This window comes from Python bivittatus, unplaced genomic scaffold, assembly GCF_059951505.1.
Source record: "Python bivittatus isolate LINGU-HERP-01145 unplaced genomic scaffold, Pbiv_v1 ctg000440_np1212, whole genome shotgun sequence".
In the NCBI taxonomy this organism is placed as follows: Eukaryota; Metazoa; Chordata; class Lepidosauria; order Squamata; family Pythonidae; genus Python; species Python bivittatus.
In genome coordinates this window covers 7,868,546-7,889,454 of record NW_028277063.1, presented here as the reverse complement: position 1 = coordinate 7,889,454, position 20,909 = coordinate 7,868,546, and the positions used below count along the sequence as shown (strand labels likewise).

Sequence of the window (20,909 nt, the reverse complement as noted above, 5' to 3'; positions counted from 1 at the left end):
TTGGTATAAGGCACCTGGAATTCAGCATTCACAAGGATTCTGGCCAAGGTCTTGGTAATTCATAAGAAGTATTCTGGAATGAGGGTTGCAACATGTAATAGTTTACAATTCTGAAATTTTATGCAGCACTTATCATATTCATTCCTATTTAATATGCAAACCACTTTGCTGGATATAATATTCTTCATATTATGAAATATAGTACACTCACTTCTTATACTTTTACTGTACATGATAATTAACATCCCAAAAGTAACATTTTCAGTCAATATTGATGGAGAAGAAAATGGGGAAAAAATCAAGCAGAATAAAACTCTTTTTATTGCAAAATCAAAGAGAGTTGAATGTTTGGATATTGACTATATGGTTCTTGTGAACTAAACAGTACTGTAGTACAAACCTGATGTATCCCACTACATATGCAGGCAAGTAAGAAATTCATCTCAAGGAGTAAGGATTAAGAATGAAAACAAACTGAGTAGTCAGGAAAATGCCAACGGTAAAGGGAGAAGAATCATAATGGAAGCTTTTATGTTCTAAGAATTAGTAGGAGAAATCAAAAATTTGATCTACCCTTGCCAGTCTCATCTGTGGTGAAAAGCATTGTTTTAATGTTTTTAAATGCACTATGGCAGAGGCACTGCAGCAAATAGTGGTGAACAACTATTTCTCCAAAATAACTTTTTTTAACAAAGTAAACTGTTTCCTTCTGCAAAGTGGACAAACTGGCAATCAAGATTATGTGTAGGTCTAAAAACCACAGCTGCCTGGCTACCCAAAGTTCCTTTAATAATCTTAATATTTCTTCCTACAATGTAATCTGGCAGACCACTGAATAGAAAGAAGACAACAAACAAAAATGAATTCCTTACAGCAGTTCTTCAGGTAAGGCTGGTGGAGGTTCCTTTGCAAAATCTTTGGCATGTGAGAAGAAGATCCCATGAGATATGATGCCACCAATGATGAGATCTCCAGACTGATGATATCTGTGAAGTGGGTGCTCTGGATATCGGACATTACACTTCAGTGCAAGACCTTCGTATGACATGCATGGAAGTGAAGTGAACAGGAGCACCATTGCTAGCAACATCCTTAAGTCAAGTGGAAAAATCTTCTCTCTGCAGATAGATTCTCTATCTGCTAATGGTTATCAGAGTCATAATTATTATAGACCTATTGAGATGCTTAGACCATCCTCTGACAAAACTAGAGCTCTATAGTGATGATTGCCTGGACAAAGACACATGCTTGCTTCTAATCCCTAACTCTGCTTTGAACACCTGAGGTCATATTTATGCCATAATACACTGACTGTATTGTTGGCTGATATGTGGGAATGGGAATAAATTGCAGTTGAACTGCAATTTATTATCGGCTATTACATTCCTTAAATAAATTATAGTCCTTAAATCCACTGAACAGAGAACTGTTCTCTATTCAGAATTGGAATTCCCCGTGGAGTTTCTAAAGAAACACATTTGTCAGATCCGAAGGGATTTTTTTCTTTTTCATCCTCCTGAGTAAGAAATTATTATTGTTGGTGGTCTGGCATTTTTATCCACCTATGGAGTCATTCCCAAGGACCTGGGATAGGCAGTTGTTGTTGTTGTTGTTGTTAATATTATTATTTTAGCTTGGAATGGAGTACTAGGAGGAGAGAGAAATAAAAAAAACAAGACTTTGGTTTACAGATGAAATTCATGCCCTTCCTGATAGGACCAAACTGCTTTTCAACATAATTGGCAGAGACCAAAGAAATGAACATCACACCTGCAATAAGTGAACTCTTAGAACCTCTTCCAGGCACATTTTTGTAATTTTTTTCATTTTAGTGAGAAGACTTGTTACTGTTTATTGCAGACACAGAGGCATTTTTAAGAATTAGAGACATTTCTAGAAATGCAGATATTTTCCTCTTGTCTGCTATCCTAATGTAGTGGTAACCAACTCAAATTCAGAACTAAAACATGGAACTTTCCATGATTTGACTGTAGCTTTAGTTCCTATCCAAATCCCCCTAATCACTTCAAACTTGGTTGAAATTTTATCCTTCCTTCCTTCCTTCCTTCCTTCCTTCCTTCCTTCCTTCCTTCCTTCCTTCCTTCCTTCGGAACAGAGAAAAAAATAGTGAAAAGAAAAACAATACTCATCCATGCAGTAGCAACAAAATAATCTGTACATATGAGAGCTTCTCACACACATACCAAGAGGAGGAGACAAGAGGAGAGATGGACCACCACATAGTGAAAATTCCCACTTGAATTAAGAAGTCAGGTAAAACTATAGAGGAGGTCAATCCTTTCCCCACCCACTGCCTCACCTTGTTTTCCTGGCTTGGTTGCCATAAAAGCCAGGACCACTGTCATGGTCTTGGCCAGCACAAAAACAACAAAAAACAAAAACCACAGCCCAACCCTAGTAGCCTATCTAGCATATTCAAAGACATGAGAACCTGCTGAGAGGTCTAGGAGGACAATAGGGTCACACTACTCCTCTCTTTTTCTCACAGCTTGTTACCCAACTTGGCACTGGGGGCTGAGAGAGAGTGACTGGCCCAAAGTCACCCAGCTGGCTTTCATGTCTTAGGCAGAACTTGAACTCACAGTCTCCTGGTTTCTAGCTTAAACCTAGAGACCAAACATTAGACCAAACATCTGATAGTTTGCCTACCAGTGCAGATATTGCTCCAGGATAACATTTGTTCTCTTTCTTTTACCATCTAGCTGAGGACAAATGCAGTTGATCAAGAGCTTTCAAAAAGAGGCTGTGGCAGGACAGCAATCAAATCCAAAGAACCAGAATCCTAAAGTATTGTTGGAGAATTGAGTGGCTGTAAGAATCTGGTTGGTTGATTTCATTAATTATGACTTGGCATGTCAGCAGAAGTGATGAGAGGAGCAATAGGCTTTTCCAATGGCTGTCACATGAAGCCACCAAAGGTCCAGAGCAGAAAGGATGAAGAGTTACAAGATGCCCTGCAGAATGTCATGGTAGAATTTCAAAACAAAGAAGAGTGGAAAGAAAACTGGGATGGTCCTCTTAGCCCACATCTGTTTGAGCCCACATATGGGCTGAATGCACACTTATCCAGAAAAATGAGGAATGTGTCTTCCTATCCCCAGAGTCTTTAAGTACATACTAAAGAGACTTACTCAATATAAAACTGTGACAGCATACTTAAGACTGCATTCTTAACATAGTGAAAAGGAAACTTCTGTGTGGCTGCAGCAAAATACATTCATTTAAAGACATAAATTCCACTCCTCCAAAAACCCCAAGATTTGAGGGCATTTTTCAAAGTCACTTCCAAATGCACTATTTTAAATATTTACAGTGATTTTTTAAAGGGTTCTGAGAAGATGCACTTTAAAAACTCATTGTCAATATTTAAAATACTTGCTTTGAAAATTTGCAAAACAGAAAGGTATTGATACTAGGTATACTTCCTTAAGAAGGATATGCATAAGTGGGACACCACAGTCAGGAAAGCCTCCATTATTAACCTCAATCTCCAGTCCAAAAGAAGGAATAAAATGGATGGATAGGTTGTTAGGGATCCAATGACATTTTTATAAGTAAGCACCACTGTTTTGATTTGAGCTCAGAAATTATCTGTCAGATAGCATTTTTTTTAAAAAAAAAAAAAAAGTCTGGATGCCTGAAACAAAATTCTCCCAGTGGCATGACAATCCTTTCTATAAAATGTCTTGTACTCCACCCAAAATCACTTGGAAAAATGAGATGGATGGCTAATAAATTGTGTGAATAAATAAATAAAAATAAAATGTTGCAGTAAACCAGACTAGAGGTTGCCAATGCATGGATATATGTGGACAGTCGATTTCTGTCTTGGCAAAATATACAACATGGATGGCTTTATCAATTACCTTTGGACCTCAAATTCACACATTTCTTTTTCCTGATGGGATGGAATGTATCTATGAGGAGGAAAGTGATGTGGGAGATCAAGGCTATCAGAAAGGACGGAGTGCATTACAGGAGAGAGGAGGAGGCAAGAGGCAGTTGAGTCCACAACAGGAGCATGGGAAGCGAAATTGGTTTAGAGTAGCCACTCCCTAGAATCTCCCAGGGTATTTCCACTAGTTGGTGTAGTATAGATTTAGTTTGGCAAGATTCTGTCTATAAGGTGTGAGCTAATAAAGGAACTGGACTGGACTGGACTGGACTGGACTGGACTGCTTCGTTGCTGTTCTTGGGCTGGGCTTGATACCTAAAAAGTACAATGCCACTCAGAACTGGTTGAATGCCATCCAGTGAAATGGCCATTGGCTAAGGACTGGTCTTCCATTAAGTGGCCCTTATCCAACCCAACAAATCCTGCCACTAATTTAGGATTTCTCCAGCCTTTTCTGATCCAGATAACAAAAAATAAAGCTGTGATGCATGTGCACAGACACATGCACTCACAGAGAAGGGGGGAAATGATGATGATGATGATGATGTTTATTATGTTTATTATGTTTATTATTATTATGCTTATTATTATTTATTACTTACAATATTTATAGCCAGGCCAATTGCAACAAAGTCAAAGACAAAAATATAAAACCCAAATAAAATGTAAAAATATTGAACAATCAACACATATCATAGGCACGCTTGAATTCATGAACCTAAGGGTCATGGAACATTTCCAATAGCCTAATCATAATTAGGCAACCATTAATGTGATTATTCAAAGAATAGCTGTCTTGATGCATACAAAGAAATGACAGAAACAATTATGGTGTGAACATCCATAATATTCCAGTGATCGTAGCAGATCCCATATATTTCTTGGGTATATTTGAGGTCTGTGTAGTGTGTTAACTGGGGGGGGGAATAATGCTAGCTGAATCCCTGCAAATCCTTATTTCTCCATATTCTCCTCTCTGTGTTGATGTTTATCAGAGCAGAACAGCCAAGTAAATGAGGGAAGATTTGAACAATTAATTCAGGGAAGAGATACAAATACAGTGTGATTACTTTTACTGAGGTACAGTTTGTTCAAGCCAGAAATTATAAAAACAAGTAAATTCATATGTAGAATTCTACCATGCAACAATTGGTTATCAATATGTTGTACTTTCTGTTAATGTGGGATCAAAATAATTGTTTATGGGACTAATGATTAATCCTGAGCTCTTTGAAATGAAAATCGTATTCCTAAAAGTCCATCTCTCCTTCATTTTCTTCTTCTTAGCAGGTCCCTGTGGTTCATCTGAGGCCTCAGAACAATAATGTAAAATTTGGGGAGAAAAATGCAACCCAACAATCCAGCACTGGAGGATAAAATAGAAAAGGTCTCTACAGCTACTGGGTATTTTCCTTTGGAGCTCAGAAAGGATGGAACAAAGGCTAGCCAAACACTACAGAAGACCAACATGCTGAAAGTGATGAACTTGGCTTCATTGAAGGTGTCAGGTAACTTCCTGGCAAAAAAAGCTACAGTGAAACAGGCAATGGCTAAGAAACCCAGGTAGCCCAGCACAGAGTAAAACATGGGCACAGACCCTTCATTACATTCCAACACAATTTCTTCAGACATTGAATGAATGTCCGCCTTTGGGAATGGAGGGGAGGTTATCAACCACATGGCACAGATGTGTATTTGAATGAGTGAACAGGAAATTATAATGGAATTGGCCAGTCTCCTTCCCACCAACTTTCTCAACCTAGATCCTGGTTTGGTGGCCATGAATGCCAAAACCACAGTGATGGTTTTGGCCAGCACACAAGAAAGAGCCACTGAGAAGACGATGCCAAGAGTAATTTGTCGGAGGAGACACGTCACCTTCTGGGGGCAGCCAATGAATAGCAATGCAGTAAGAAAACACAGCAGAAGAGAGAAAAGGAGACTGTAGGTGAGGTGCCTGTTATTAGCCTTGACAATGGGAGTGTTGTGATGTTTCATAAATGTTCCAAGCATCAAAGCTGTCATCAAAGAAAAGAAAAGAGCAAGGAAAGCTAGACTGATTCCCAAATATTCTTCATAAGATAAGTAGGTTACAGTCTTGGGAATACAAAAGTCCTGCTTCTTGTTTGGATATTTTCCAGCTTCACAGTGATAGCAGTCATTAATATCTGAAATATGGAATCAGTTTCACACATTTAGCAAATACATGCCACTATTATTGTCACCCATAAGCAAAAACAGTTTTTGTTACAACACAGAAACCTGTCTCACATGGTCAACGGGATTCTAAACAATCTTCAGGTGATTCTACATTTTTTGAGAGGGACAACAGGCTTAAACTTTCAAAAAGCCTTTATGAAAAGTTTCTGAATCAACTCAGGAGTGATGGGATAAGAGGACAAATACAATTTTCAACTGGTAACTGGTTAAAGAAGCAATAACAAGGAAGTAGCCACATTTGGTAAGGATACCAAATTATTCTGGTAACAAGAAAGGGATTGTGAAGTGATCTCTCTAGATGAACATGCAACATGCAATAAAATTAAATGTATATAAGCAAATGTAAAATAACGCATATGGATTTGAAAGACAGTTTTTGCATATACATTTTTGCTCTCAGCAATTGAATGGGAAAGGCTATTCTGGGCATAATAGACAGAACACTGGACATCCCAACTAAAATGCTAGAATCAATGGGAATGGGACTAAAATTGAAAGCATTGATATAGTAAATACCCTTATAGAAACTATAGTGAGATTTCATGTGGACTACTCTATATAGTTCTCATTAGTACACCTGTAAAAAGGATATTGTAGAGCTAGAAAAGGTGCAAAGTAGGGCAACCAAGATTTTTTTTTAGGGAGCTAGAGCAAATTCTCTACAATGGAAGACTACAGCACCATGGGCCACAGTTTAGAGCAAAGGCAAGTAAGGTAGGACATGATTGAGATAGATAAAATTGTAAATGATATGGAAAGTGTGCTTAATCAGAAAATAGATAAATAGGACTTCTGGGGGAGGTATGGTGAACTGAAGACAACTCTGCAAAAGTGGACTTGACAACCTCAGCAAGGACCAAGGAACCACCAGGTAGACTGGTCCCATGGAGCCTCTCTGGATAAGGACAGAATGGGAAAGCACCCACACATGCTCCAGATAGCTGCTTCTTGTGAGGAAATGACAGATAAGCAGTTTTCTATGGGTTTGAGCATAAACATCAGGATCAACCATCTTGCTTGCCACCACGGTGGAGCCTTTTAAAGGACACTAAATTCGCAAACCTCACTTTCTAATCACTTTCAGAAATTGCCTACTAACTATCTTAAAGCTTATAGAGGTGAATATGTGTAGCAGAGAACCCCAAGGACTCCACATCTTAAAGCTATTAGAGACCTTCAGAATGACAGGTTTGAAAAGTCTTCATTGGGTGAATTTATCTTCAACTCTGAACAAAAGAAAAAATAATTATAAGATATAGAACTTAATGAATTTGAAATATGCAGCAAAAAGCTAAATAAACTTTTGATCTAAGAAAGTTATAGACAGATTAAGAGTCCAGATGAGTTTGGAATATTGGCTTTTAATTCCTGGCAAATAGAAGGGGTAGAAATGGAAGCAGTAACAGACTTCATTTATTTGGGCTCCAAGATCACTGCAGATGAAGACTGCAGCCATGAAATTAAAAGACACTTGCTCCTTGGGAGGAAAGCTATGGCAAACCTAGATAGCATATTAAAAAGCAGAGACGTCACCTTGCCGACAAAGATCCGCATAGTCAAAGCTATGGTTTTTCCAGTAGTAATGTATGGCTGTGAGAGCCGGACCATAAAGAAGGCTAAGCGCCGAAGAATTGATGCCTTTGAATTGTGGTGTTGGAGAAGACTCTTAAGAGTCCCCTGGAGTGCTAGGAGGTCAAACCAGTCAAAGGAAATCAACCCTGATTGCTCATTGGAAGGACTGATAATGAAGCTCAAGCTCAGATACTTTGGTCACCTAATGCGAAGAGAGGAGTCTTTGGAAAAGACCCTGATGCTGGGAAAGATTGAAGGCAAAAGGAGAAGAGGACGGCAGAGGATGAGATGGTTAGATAGCATCACTGAAGCAATGAGCATGAAACTGAGCAAACTCAGGGAGGCAGTGAAGGACAGGAAGGCCTGGAGCGATATGGTTCATGGGGTCACGAAGAGTCGGACACGACTTAACGACTGAACAACAAAAAGAGGGGACTAAAGATTTTAAGCAGAAGAAAAAGTTACTTCTTCATATATTTCTTTTCTTTTTCTTCATTATATTCTTTCTTTTCTTTTTCTTCTTTCTTTTTCTTTTTCCTTGCACTTTTCATTCTTTCTTTCCATTCTGTTCTCTTTCTCTAGTTTGTATTAGTTTTTACTATTGTAATTAAAATTCTTAATAAAAATATTAATTTTTTACAATACAAGCATGTTCTTGATGCTAGTTAATACTGGGACTTACAAAATGGCACAAAACATTATAACATTAGAAATATTAAAGGAGATATTTGAGGAATGGAGCCAGAAATTAGTAATTACAATATCAGCATGGTCAGTAATGATCTCTGCTTCTATGGATAGACTATGTCTAAAAGATGTTAATGAAAGGAATTGCAGATGTGGAACAAATTTTATCTGACAAGACAGAGAATGTATAGAATGTGGAACTTCAAATGATGCGCCAAGAGAATGATTTGGAAAAGGATGCTTTACTGGATATATAAAAGAAAGTGGCTGAAGTTTTAAAAATTAAAAGGAAAATATAAATGATAAACCAAGGGAATGACCTGGAAAATGTTTTCTTATTGGATCTCTAAAATAAGCTTGTTAAAGGCTTGAAGAAATGTATGTGATGGATAAAGAAGAATTGAAGAGAAATCAAATTCTATGACAATATTTGATTGAATTAAAGATTAAGACTGTTAGAAGTAAAAGGAAGGAATATAAAGTTGGTTTATTTGACAGAGGTTAAAATAAGACATTTTAACCCTTTATGGACTTTTTGTTGACACCAGGTTGGAAAAGTTGATGTTTCATGGATTTGCTTAGAGATAAGGGATGGGATAGGGGGTGAAGATATATCTGTTTAACCTGATAGGAGGTGAAGAGTTATTACATTTGTTTATACTTGTCATGAAGGTTGGAAGTTACTTCTCCATATATTTCTTTTCTTTTTCTTCTTTCTTTTTCTTTTTCCTTGCACTTTTCATTCTGTCTTTCCATTCTGTTCTCTTTCTCTAGTTTGTATTAGTTTTTACTATTGTAATTAAAATTCTTAATAAAAATATTAATTCACAAAGAAAAATAGATAAATAGTACTGTATATGGTTTGAAAAGTGTGGATAGTCAGAAGCTTTCCCCCCTCTCAGAGTATTAGAAGTTGGGGGTGAATGCAGGAAGATACATTAATAATAAAAAAGAAGATTTTGATACAAAACAGATAGCTAAACTTGGAAACTGTTTGCATCAGATATAGCTATGACCACCAATACAGACTGTTTTAAAATTCATGGCAAATCAGATTATCAATGTCAAGTAGGCTTAATAGCAGCTTGTAATCTCTTAAATCTCTGGCCCATGCCTTTAAAATCAGCTGCTAGGGAGAAAGAGTAGCAGAGTTTTTATCTTAATTATCCTTCTGAGTTCCCAAGTGTATTTGGTTGGCTACTACAAGATGCAGAACTTGAAAATAGATGGGTCTTAAGCTTGATCCTAAATGACTATTTTTGGTGGTTTCTCTTGCATGGTATTCCATTTAAAGAAAAATGTGGAAAAACACTTACTTTTAAAATAAAGCTTTTAAAAGCATATTCTATAGCTCAGAGCCACCTACATGACTTTAGACGATGACTCTAGAAGGAGCATTTACTCTCCTATACATTCAGAAATTGGCAGTGTACCAGCATACACAGTATAATTATTATTTTTCCTTTTTTTTTTTTACCCTGCTGCTCTGAAATCTTGCCTTCAGGACATGGGATGCAGATGTAGCAGCAAAATGGCTCCCCTTCTTTCATTTTCTTCCTTGAACCAGGATTGCAACTGTCACTGCATACAGAAAGAGGTTGTGCCTAAATAAATGAAAAAGGGGATTATCATCTACAGCATACGAATTTTTAAGTTGCGAAAGATTTTTTGTATGTCACTAAAACAGCATGAACGTTCTGTTTGATGATTACTGTATTATCTATTCATAACTCTAAAACACCTCAAGCATTTCCCAGTCATTATCCATAACTATATTAAATAACCAAAGGGATATCATAAAACCTTGTCTTAAATCCTGTACAGCACTGAATCATTTCTTTTTATTCTTAGGCATGCTTTTTTTTCATCATATTGCATTTTTATTAAGTTCAGCCAACCATCAATGGACAAGTGCAAAATATATCATAATTCAAATGTATTCAATTTATTATTTGATTTCTGTATATTTACAACATGCTATAAACTTTCCTTTTCACATTCAGTCATGTGCTGAAGAGCAAAAATCTGATTTTTATGGCCTCTGCCTAGTGTAAACTCATGTTACATTTCTCAAATTTTGGTCATTATTACCTCTCTTCATAGACATGTTAAACAAGCCTTATAACCGCTCCAAAAGCAAACCAAATCTATATTTTAATGTTTCTATTTATACTTACAGCCTAACCCACATTAGGCTGTTGAATGAATGAATGAATGAATGAATGAATGAATGAATGAATGAATGAATGAATGAATGAGTATTCACATAGCTTTTGTGATTTATTTCTCTTTTTTTGGTTGGGGGGGATACTAATATAATAGCATTGATTTCAGTTCTGATATTTGACACAATTCCCATACAAATCTCTAGTATTCTCCTTCCAGTATTCCTTCATTTCAATTTCATTCCAACTGATTTCATTAATTGAAACTGAAATTCTCCTTGTTTAGCTCTACTTACCCACCTCCAATTTTTTCCCTTTCCACCCAAATCACTCTGCATTTTCTTTCCTATGTTTAAATCTCAACTGTTCCTTGATCTTTTTGACTTCATTCTTCACAAGTATCTTTTTTTCCCCATATACATTATACAACATTCTCTTACATGGATTTTCCCCTCAGCCACCATCTCTTTCATTTCATTATTCCACCACACTTGCTTTTTTATGGCACTCTATAACATGATTCTTTCCACTGTTTTCTAGTTAGCTTCTGTATTCTCTTACCTTACATCCAGTTACCATACTTTATGCCAGGGGATTAATCTATCTTCTAATACTTCTTCATACAGAACCCATTGTATTTTCTCTTCCTCCAGACATTCTACTTTCACTCATTTTGTTTACTTTTCCATTTTCTCCACATTCATTTTTTCCCAGTTCCACCCCTGATGCTGCCTGTCTCATATTCAGAACCTCTCATTTTACTTATATCCTTTATTAATTCTGTTTTTCATAATCAACAGTGACATTAATCATGCTTTTTGACTTTATTCCTTTTCCATGTATAAGTAGATGTATGCTTAAACCAAATATGCAGAACAAACAGACCTTTTTTTAGTTAGATACTCACCAAACAATCAATATTCTCCTTCATTATTCAGTATTCTAAATGGCTCAAACTTTTTTTTTTTTTTTTTTTTTGGAACTCTCTCCTCTTTTACAACCATCTTTTTGTATCACTTAGAGAATAATGCATCTTCTGGATAGCATTCATTTAGAATGTTGAACAATTTTCCCCAAACACATCTCTGGTTTTTCCATTATCATCATTTACTGCAGCATAACATGCAGCTGTAATCAACCATGCATTCCAATTTCATATGTAAACACAACCACCTAGATGATATCAATTTATATTTTCTGACATACATCATAGCCCTTCCATTCATAATTAAACACATTCACATTCTTGCATGTATTCATCAATCCACCCCACATAAAATCCATAATAAAATTCAGTGCCTCCAGATTAAGAATTATTATTAACTTATGGGAAACTGGATTGGAAGATGAACATGGTTTTAAACTGGAGAAAGAAACTTCAATAACCTTCATAATGCTAATGACATTACTCTGATAGCCAAAAATGCAAAGGGTCTGCAAGCTCTAGTAATAAAAGTCAAGGAGCATAGTGAAAAATGGGGACTAAAATTAAATATAAAGAACAAGAAACTAATGACAACAAAATTGACAATGAAGATGTAGAAGTGATAACTATCTTCTGCTTTTTAGGATCAACCATCAACAGTAAAGAAACAGGAAGTCAAGAAATATACCTCAGCCTAGCACTTGGTACAGCAGCCACGAAGGCCTTGGAAATGATATACAGATGCCATGATGCGTCTATACCTATAAAGATCAGAATTGTGCAGCAATGGTTTTCCCTCTGACACTTTATGGAAGTGAAAGTTGGACAATGAAGAAGCAGGATATAAAAAATATTGATGCTTTTGAAATTTGGTTTTGAAGAAGACTCCTGAGAATACCATGGACAGACAAGAAAACAAACAAATGGATCCTTGGACAAATCAGCCCAGAGTTCTCACTCAAGGCACAAATGACCAGTTCAAATTATCCTACTTTAGACACATTGTGCAAAGATCCTACTTCTCTGGAGAAGGCTCTAATGCCAAGAAAAGAGGAAGGAAGGATGACTCAGTTACAGTGAAGATGGGCACACTGTTGGAAGACCTGAAGGACTAGTTTAGGACAGATTGTAATGGAGAAAATATATCTAGATGGTCTCTAAGAGTCAACACTGATTTGCTGACAGATGAGTTCTGTTATTATTGATGGTGAGTAGGGTCATTGTGTATCTCTGTGTGCCAGGAGAGTTGTGTGTGGTGGGTTTATGTGTTTTAATCCTCTAATCTCCACCTGAGTCACTAGTTTGAGATGGGCAGCTATATAAATAACATTAAATAAATAAATACACATAGTCAATCAGTCAATGGATTCTTACTTTCACATATACCTATACTAACCAAGATGATACCAATTCATACTTTCTCACATCTGTTTTAGCCCTTTGATTCATAATTAAATTTAGGCCTTCATTTCTTGATACTAAAAGGTATGATGAAATGTGCTATAGAATTAAATTTCAGGATTATCCTAATTAAATAGGGGTCTATTCAACAAATGTATAAAGGAACAAAAATGTGTATTTAGTATTTAGGGATTATTTTAAAAAAATCCAAGATGCTTTCTAGAAATTATTTCTGATTCTGGACATAGCTCACTGAGTTTTCATTTATGTTTTTGCTGTTTCTTATGCAATAGTTGATGTTAAATCACACATTTTCTGAACCTGATGTAGCAATAGATGCAGCCTATTCAGCTCAATAGCAATTTATGTGGCCATCTGAAAGAAGCCGGGCTGAGTGATTCAGTATTTTTCAAAATAGTAAACTTATATTTTAATTTTATCCTTCAAGTTGGTGATTAATATATTCACGTTCCTTGCTTTCCCAATAACCTTTGATACCATTGACCATAACATAGCTCTTGACCAATTCTGCCAATTAGGAACTGGAGGGATGTAATAATAATCAATATTATGGTGACTATACCACTCCCTACCCATGTGTGTTCAGAAGACAGCATTAAGCAGTCATGCCTCACCCCCATGGCAGTTAAGTTCTGGAATTTCATAGAGTTCCATTAAGAAATCAGGAGTGAAGTGCTGTCAGTAGGCTGATAATATTCAATTCGGTTTCATCATGTCATCTGAGAAGCTGTGAACGTTCTAGATCAGAGTCTGAATGCAGCGGAGGACTAAATTAGAGTTAAAAATTATGCCTGAAACCTGACAAGACAATGAAACTGTTAATACGTGTCTCTTTTGTCTGGGAATTAAGGAGTGTATCTGCTTTAGAAAGGGTGTGAAATCTGGGAGGATTTATAACCGTTCTTGTCACTGGAGACCCAAAGGGAAAGGACTGCATTTTTTAAAACTCCAGTTAATTTAACAGCACCAGCAGTTTTTGGATAGGGACAACTTGATCACAATCGACTAGGAGCTTCAAGATTAAATTACTGCAATGTACTGTGTGTGGGGCTAACCTTGAGGTTGGTCTGGGAACTGCCATTAAAGGAAAATGCTATAGCTGGTGAAGTAGCCTCTTGTATACATGTTATACTATATCTGTTCTGAAAGCACAGAAAGCACTGAACTAAGTAATTTCAAATACCTGAGATAGCATGCTAAGTCCTGTATGGCTTAAGACCTGAAAATCCAATTAAATACTTTCTCCCATACACACCTGCTAAACAGCTAAGATTTACTGAGGATGCTGGTTCTTGAGGCTTCTTAATCTGCCAGGAATCCACTCTGTGGAGGTCTGAGTACAGCCTGGTTCTAGAATTCCCTCCCTATTCATATGCAGGTGGTGCCAAAACTCCTAAGCTTCAGCAAAAGCTTAAGGCATACTTCTTGAACCTAGATTTTTGTTTAAATGGGTGCTGCTGTGCCTTTCCGGTCAGGCCTCATTGTCCTATGTTTAGAATGTTTAAAGTTACTTAACATTGTAATGTATATTGTATCATCATTTAATTTTTTTCCTATTTGGAGATTCTTCTTAACAATGAAAAAAATGCTAGAAACTTTATAAGTAATTAGGTTAATAAATATTCAACACCATGGGAAAAATAAGAATCTTATAGAGCCCCATTTATTCCATGCATTCTATCATATTTTCATTTTTTAAATAGTAGTATTTTACAACAGCAGGACCTAGTTCAATTCAACTGACTTTGCCCATCAAATAGAAGATTTCTAATAAGGGCTCACTGAGAGGTAGAAGGCTGGAGCTTGAATCTCACCTGGTTAAACCATCTGTGCCATGTTATGGCATCCTCATGGATGGTGAAAGTTTGTTCTGAAACAGTCCCAGGATTCAACCATCCAACTTTCACTCTTTGAAAGGATTGATTTGAAGAAATGACCCAGTTGATCACATCAAATCCAGCCACTAGCTCCCCTTTGTGGTCAAAAGAAATTTGGTCACCAGCACTGTTGTTAAAAGAGACAACTCTCAGAAAATGATGGAGCTATATGGAAAAGTAAAATGAAAGAATTTACAAATCGGTTGCATTTGGACAGAACCATGCTGGATCTTGCACACCGAGGTACACAAATATCTGTTGTGGATGGGCACAAGGGCAACATTTTTATTATTATTTCTTCCTTCCTCCAGAGACAGTCAGGTTTTGAGTAGATTTAAAGCCAAATCTTTCTCACCATATGAAATTCATTTAAATTTCTGTGAAACTTTCAAATAAAGCTTTACAATTTTTCTGATTAGTCTAAAATAATAATACCTCATATACGAAACTGAGCTGTATTGAACTCAACAAAACTTATTTTTTAGATAATGTATAAAATTGTACTGTAAGATGTCCACAGAGCCAATACATCTTATATTTCAGAGATAGTGGATATTATACTCCCTTTTTTTCTCAATAAAGTGTATGTTTGCATATTCATACTTAAAATTATTTCTTCATCTCTCTGTCATTCTTCTTTATGTCATGATTTGTTAATGTAGCTGCTATTAAAATAAATCTCTGTGTGGATATGTGGCCTTTCTTCACAAAGAATCTTGAAACAAGTTTTGTCTAAAATGTTATAACGTAGGGATATCTAATATTGGAACTATTGACATAGTAGAAATATCTCAAACAATCTGCAGTAAGACTAATATATGGTTGTCAGCATTAGAAACCTGTCTGATACACATTTTTTAAAAAAGTGTATTGAATTAAATTGGCAAGTGAAAAGAGAGGATTTGATACACAAAACCAAGAAGGATATACTGAATGTAAATACCATTGCTGTTAGTCTTTAAATGTGTAAGGTAAAGAAAAGGTAACATCTTCTTCAAGTTGGACCTAATTCCTAGTAACTTCATGGACATCCCCATAATTTTCATGGCAACAATACAAAAGTAGCTTGCCATTGCTTTCTTCTTGGATGTCTTTTTCCATTTCCCATTCTAGCTTACAGTCCTCAACTTCCTTGATATTTTTTCACTCAAGTACTAACCACATCCAACTTCAGTTAGTTTTTCAAGATCAGCCATGGTTAGTTAGGTGCTACCCTCTGGTTAGGCTCATAAATACATACTAATGGTTAAACCAGAAATGACAAGTGCAAAACAAATCTCACCACAATTTCAGGCCACAACACAATTACAGGGAAAAAAGGACAAAAATAGACTATCCCTGGCCAAAGACCCTTCTTGAGAATGAAATAAATATTCAGCAACATGAAGTTCCAAATTAAGAAGGGCGGGGGGGGAAATGACCAAAGGACCAACCCAACTGGGAAGACAGAAGACAGCAAGAGAAAGATTAATCTGGTTTCCTCTAAGCCAATACCCTTGAAATGTGTTTTGTCTGAAACTCTCAGAAGCCAGATAATCTTGTCATGCTGACTGGGAATTATGAGTGTCATAACTGAATATTTCTGGGAGGCTCTATGTTGGGGGGAGCTGGTTTAATTAATTACCTGCCATGATAATGGAATCTGAGACTTTGGTCCTCTTCTATCCACCATTATCCTGTGTTTAAATTTATATGAGGTTATGGCATGTAATGCATGAGCCACAGCATAGACAGCATTGTAGATGCTATAGCTGTGGCCAGTCATTTTCATCTCAAACAAAGTCCCAGGAAGGGTCTCTACCTTCTCTCCAGGGCAAATGTCCTTCTGTACCTCATTCACAGTTGTATCAGGAAGTGAACACATGAAGGAATGTTCCCAAAAATCCCTTATAAAGCCATCTTCTTTTGTGTTGGAAGGATTTATATTCTGAACAAATGGCTCAAATTCTGGTAACTCACTGGAGTGAATTGTGAAGGACAGGGAACCATGGAGTATGTCTGTATCCCAAGTTCTCTGATAGGCAAAAGAAACAAGTTCCATCTGTGCAACCATGATCCATACTTTGCCTGTCGGCATTCTTGTCTTATGTTCTTCTAGTTCTAGATATGGCAACCACCGCAGATATGCCACGGTATAAGATTCTCCATATAACACCACTACCATGGCTTTGCTCCTCAACATATCATAATATATTTTTATTATTTGGTTCACTGAGTCTATTTTGATTTCACGTACCAATGGAAACCTTTCAATAAAGGCAAAGCACACAGAGTGCTTTGAAAACAATGGAAGCACTGCTTGAAGAAATATTTCTCCATTGTAATCATCTACAGCAATAAGCCCAATCCATGTCCATCCAAAATGTAGAACTAATGAGAGGGCACCTGTGTATTGAAGTGCTTCTTTTGGGGCCATCTGGTAGAAGAAAAGGCCTGGAGCTTTGTCACTTGTCGCTGGAAGAATGCCATATGTGAGCTAAACTCAGATATAAAGAGAGAAGGAAGAGACAATGATGTATCAGTAAAATAGTTTCAAGTGTTTCAAAGACATTTGAAGAGAGAAATTCTCCTGCCATTTTTTCTTTCGGATTCCATCAGATTTGATGAAAGTGAAATTCTCTTGAGTGAAATGTGGTATTTATGAGTGGTCAAGGAATCTACATGTTCGTGAGAATATCTTGTATTCCTTATAGAAACATATTTCCAATTGTTTTCCCTTAATTATAAGGACATATATAATGCAGAAACTCCTTGCATTAAGGAGGAACACTGCTGTTGAAAAATTGTTGGAGAATTTCTCCTTCTTTTGGAGAAATCTGAAGAACCTATCTACCCAATTTCTCTGCCCACAAATTGGTGGAGCATTTTGAAACACCATACATGTCTAGCTTAAGTTCAAAAGACTGCACACTGCATTATGTCAGCAATTATTTTCCAAGTCCAAGAAATACCCTGATTTTATTATTCTCTGACAGGGCCTGCTTCTCAGAGGGCAATAGCTATTATTGAAGATTTTAAGGGTTAACATTCATTTTTCCTTAACATTTTTCCATTGCATAAATTCCAGACGTTTATAAGTAGGAAAAACAAAAACTAAACCTCTAAAAACTGGGCTTTATATATCCTGGGGGGTGGGGTGGGGGGAAGTATACCTGATTTCCTGGACAGAAAAACTTAGCATGACCATTTTTATTTTAAGTTGAATATGTTATCCTTCCAATTTAACTTTCTGCATCTTATAGGTTTACCATTACCAGAACTGTAAATTAATTAGAAACTACATATTTAGCTCAGGAAATACTTACTTTCATCAGTTCCTTACCATTTTAAAAAAAAATTATGTTGGATGTACTTTTTAAAAAAGAGAGGGGACAGCTTTTCTGGGCTCTTATTATATAGGAAGAATATAGGTGTAAAAAGATGCCATACACACATTTCTGTCTCTCAACTTCAAAATTGTACCCTAACTGATAATGGCAGAATTAATAAAACAGAACATTTCCATTTCTCTTGTATATGTACTACCTGTGGAATCTTGTAGAGACTCAGGATGGTGGCCATATCAAGGGATGTTTGAGAGTCCAGGCCCCCAATTACTGCAGTCACCTTATACTGAGTATCACATATATAATTAGGGACAAATCTCCCTAATGTGTATATAAGTAGCATTGTAGAATGGTAAGTCCATTTTGCATTTAAATAGCTGTCATAAATATGGAAACCCAAGGTGACATTTGGTAAAATCTGAGGGTTTTCATTGATCTCCTCTACTGTAAATGCCATAGCCAGGGTGTGCTGATAATTGTTTGTCAGTATGCTAAAAGAAGAGTTGCATTCAGTATCATAAGTACAGTTCACACTTCATAAAACCATCATCATTGCTTAAAACCTGGTCTTTATCATTATTCATTTAAATATTTCAGGATCTCATTTCTTGAGGCAACCTTAGATTATACAAATATTAGAAAAGATCAAGAGAAATAGTCATACAGATTGTTAGAGCAGAATATTCATTTAATTTTTAGTAAGGACATTGTTTTACATGAGGATGTACTAAATCAGATTTTGAACATCATCCAAAAGCACCAGAAGATGTTATTTAACATATATGCAAATGCATATTTATTCAGACTAATAAACTAACCATTCTTCCTTCCGATAAGACATAGGAATCAACAGCAGAAATAATATGAATTCAGAATGAACAAAAACTGTTCCACTTGAATAGCAAGAATAAGAAGAGTGACACTTTTGAACACCTTACTTAAGCTCATCGAACAATGCAGGCAGAGGTTCTTCTGTGAAGGAAACAGATGGAGACAAAATAAATATCTGAGAAACAATGCTGCCAATGATGAAATCTCCAGATAGATGATATTTGTGAGGTGGAGGCTGGAGCTGATAGAGTCTGCATTGAATAAGATGATCCTTGCATATCATGTGAGGGAACAGTATTGACAGTAAGAAAACTAGTTTCAGCATTCTAAGTATAACTTTTCTGATGAGAAGTAAATTCCTGCCAGTATCATTAAAGCATCTAAGATGACAACACTTCATGAATTCATTCCTTTCACTTATCCTAAAACATGAGGAGTTCATGATCAACAGTGGATCTGCTTATAATTTTTGGCTACAGTGCTGAATATGGAGGAGTTTTTTAATATATTTCTTCACAAACAATGTTATTAATTTAGCTATGGAAATTGCTCAGCTGGTTTTTTTTTACAAGCAGCACAATTAATTATAGCCATTTGAGCATAAGTAAAATTTATTCTCAATTCTCAATTCTCAAATTCATAATTATCCATTAAAGTTGTAGATTCCCTATAGGATTGCAAAAGGAAGCTTGTTTATCATATCTAACTGAAAGGTTTAACTTCAGCATTTTCAAGAAGAAGGGAATGTAGGATTGGGAAGAAAGAAGTATCAGAAACATGGTCTGATACTAGAAAGCAAATTTGTGTGTCTGGCCTCTAATGTATGATAGATACATAAATAGGTTCTGTGCAAAGAAAATAAACTTGTGACATCATTTTATTTCTCCCACAAATCACAAGCTTGCACTTATTTCTCAACAACAGGAGAGCTTTCTCTTCTTTAGGACCAGAAAATCATCTGTCTGGAATAATTTATTAAATGAATGAATGAAGGAGTAAATAAACAAATAAATCTTCATCTTACAGATTCAATTAACTGGCTTTTAGCCAATACACTAAGAAATCGTGAAGCACTATTTTATTAAGGCTACTTTTAATCATCTACCTGAAGCATTTTAGCCTGCCCTTTAATTGAAAAGATCTGTTTATAAATATGGATTATGGGATAGATAACATAGACAATGCTATGGTAATGTGGGCTCACTTTCCCCTCACTTTCCAGCACAGGGGGGGGGAAAAAGAAATGCAAAACTCCCCCCCAAACACACACAAAAGTCAGTTTATTAAATCATACAGCTAGACTGCTTGAGTATACGATATTGATAGATGTGAGATGTTCTTTGGACATCATCTGCCTAGAAGTGACTTCCTGCTTTGAATATAATCTGCCTACAGTTGCCCTCCTGCTTTAATTCTATGAGAATTAAAGATGAGATAGAGAGACAGAGAGAGAGAAACAGAGAGAGACAGAGAGAGAGATTATCTGGTGCAAAATGCAATGGCCCATAGGCTAAAGGGGAGCCTCACAACACTGTAGATCATCACTGCTATAACAGCTTTGTTTGTTTATGCAATTTTTAAACTGCCTCAAATCATTATGGACTCTGTAAAAGTCCGATATGACCCAATGGTTGGATATTTGTGAATTTCCCAGATAAATGCTCCCTTCCCCATCTGACCCAGGAAAAAATGCCTGCTAAAGTTCCCCACTTATCATGAGGTGTGACAGGAGGCTCATGGAAGCAGCCACTTCTACTTCTTTGGAATATCTGGTCTCCCAGTGCAAATATTACTCTAATTCACATGGAACTGAAGGCTTACAAAAGCCTGGGGGTTCCAGAAGACCTTCAGGGGCTGCTTATTTTTGGTACAGAACTTGGATAAATGTTAATACATTGAATGTTCTAATGTTTATAATATACAGTATATGGCTATTCATTATGTTCGTTACTGCATTTTGCATAGCAT

At 36.3% G+C, this 20,909-nt stretch overlaps 1 protein-coding gene across 1 annotated transcript; it reads right to left on the bottom strand.

The window, feature by feature from the left end:
* Window positions 1-5,185: 5,185 nt before the first annotated feature.
* LOC148215737 (vomeronasal type-2 receptor 26-like) lies at window positions 5,186-16,948 on the bottom strand. Its single transcript, XM_088142438.1, has 4 exons — window positions 16,409-16,948; window positions 14,722-14,949; window positions 9,873-9,999; window positions 5,186-6,084 (listed from the first exon to the last, which is right to left on the bottom strand). Exons 1-4 carry the CDS (start codon window positions 16,946-16,948, stop codon window positions 5,186-5,188), a joined length of 1,794 nt encoding a protein of 597 aa, XP_087998564.1.
* Between the last annotated feature and the right edge of the window lie 3,961 nt (window positions 16,949-20,909).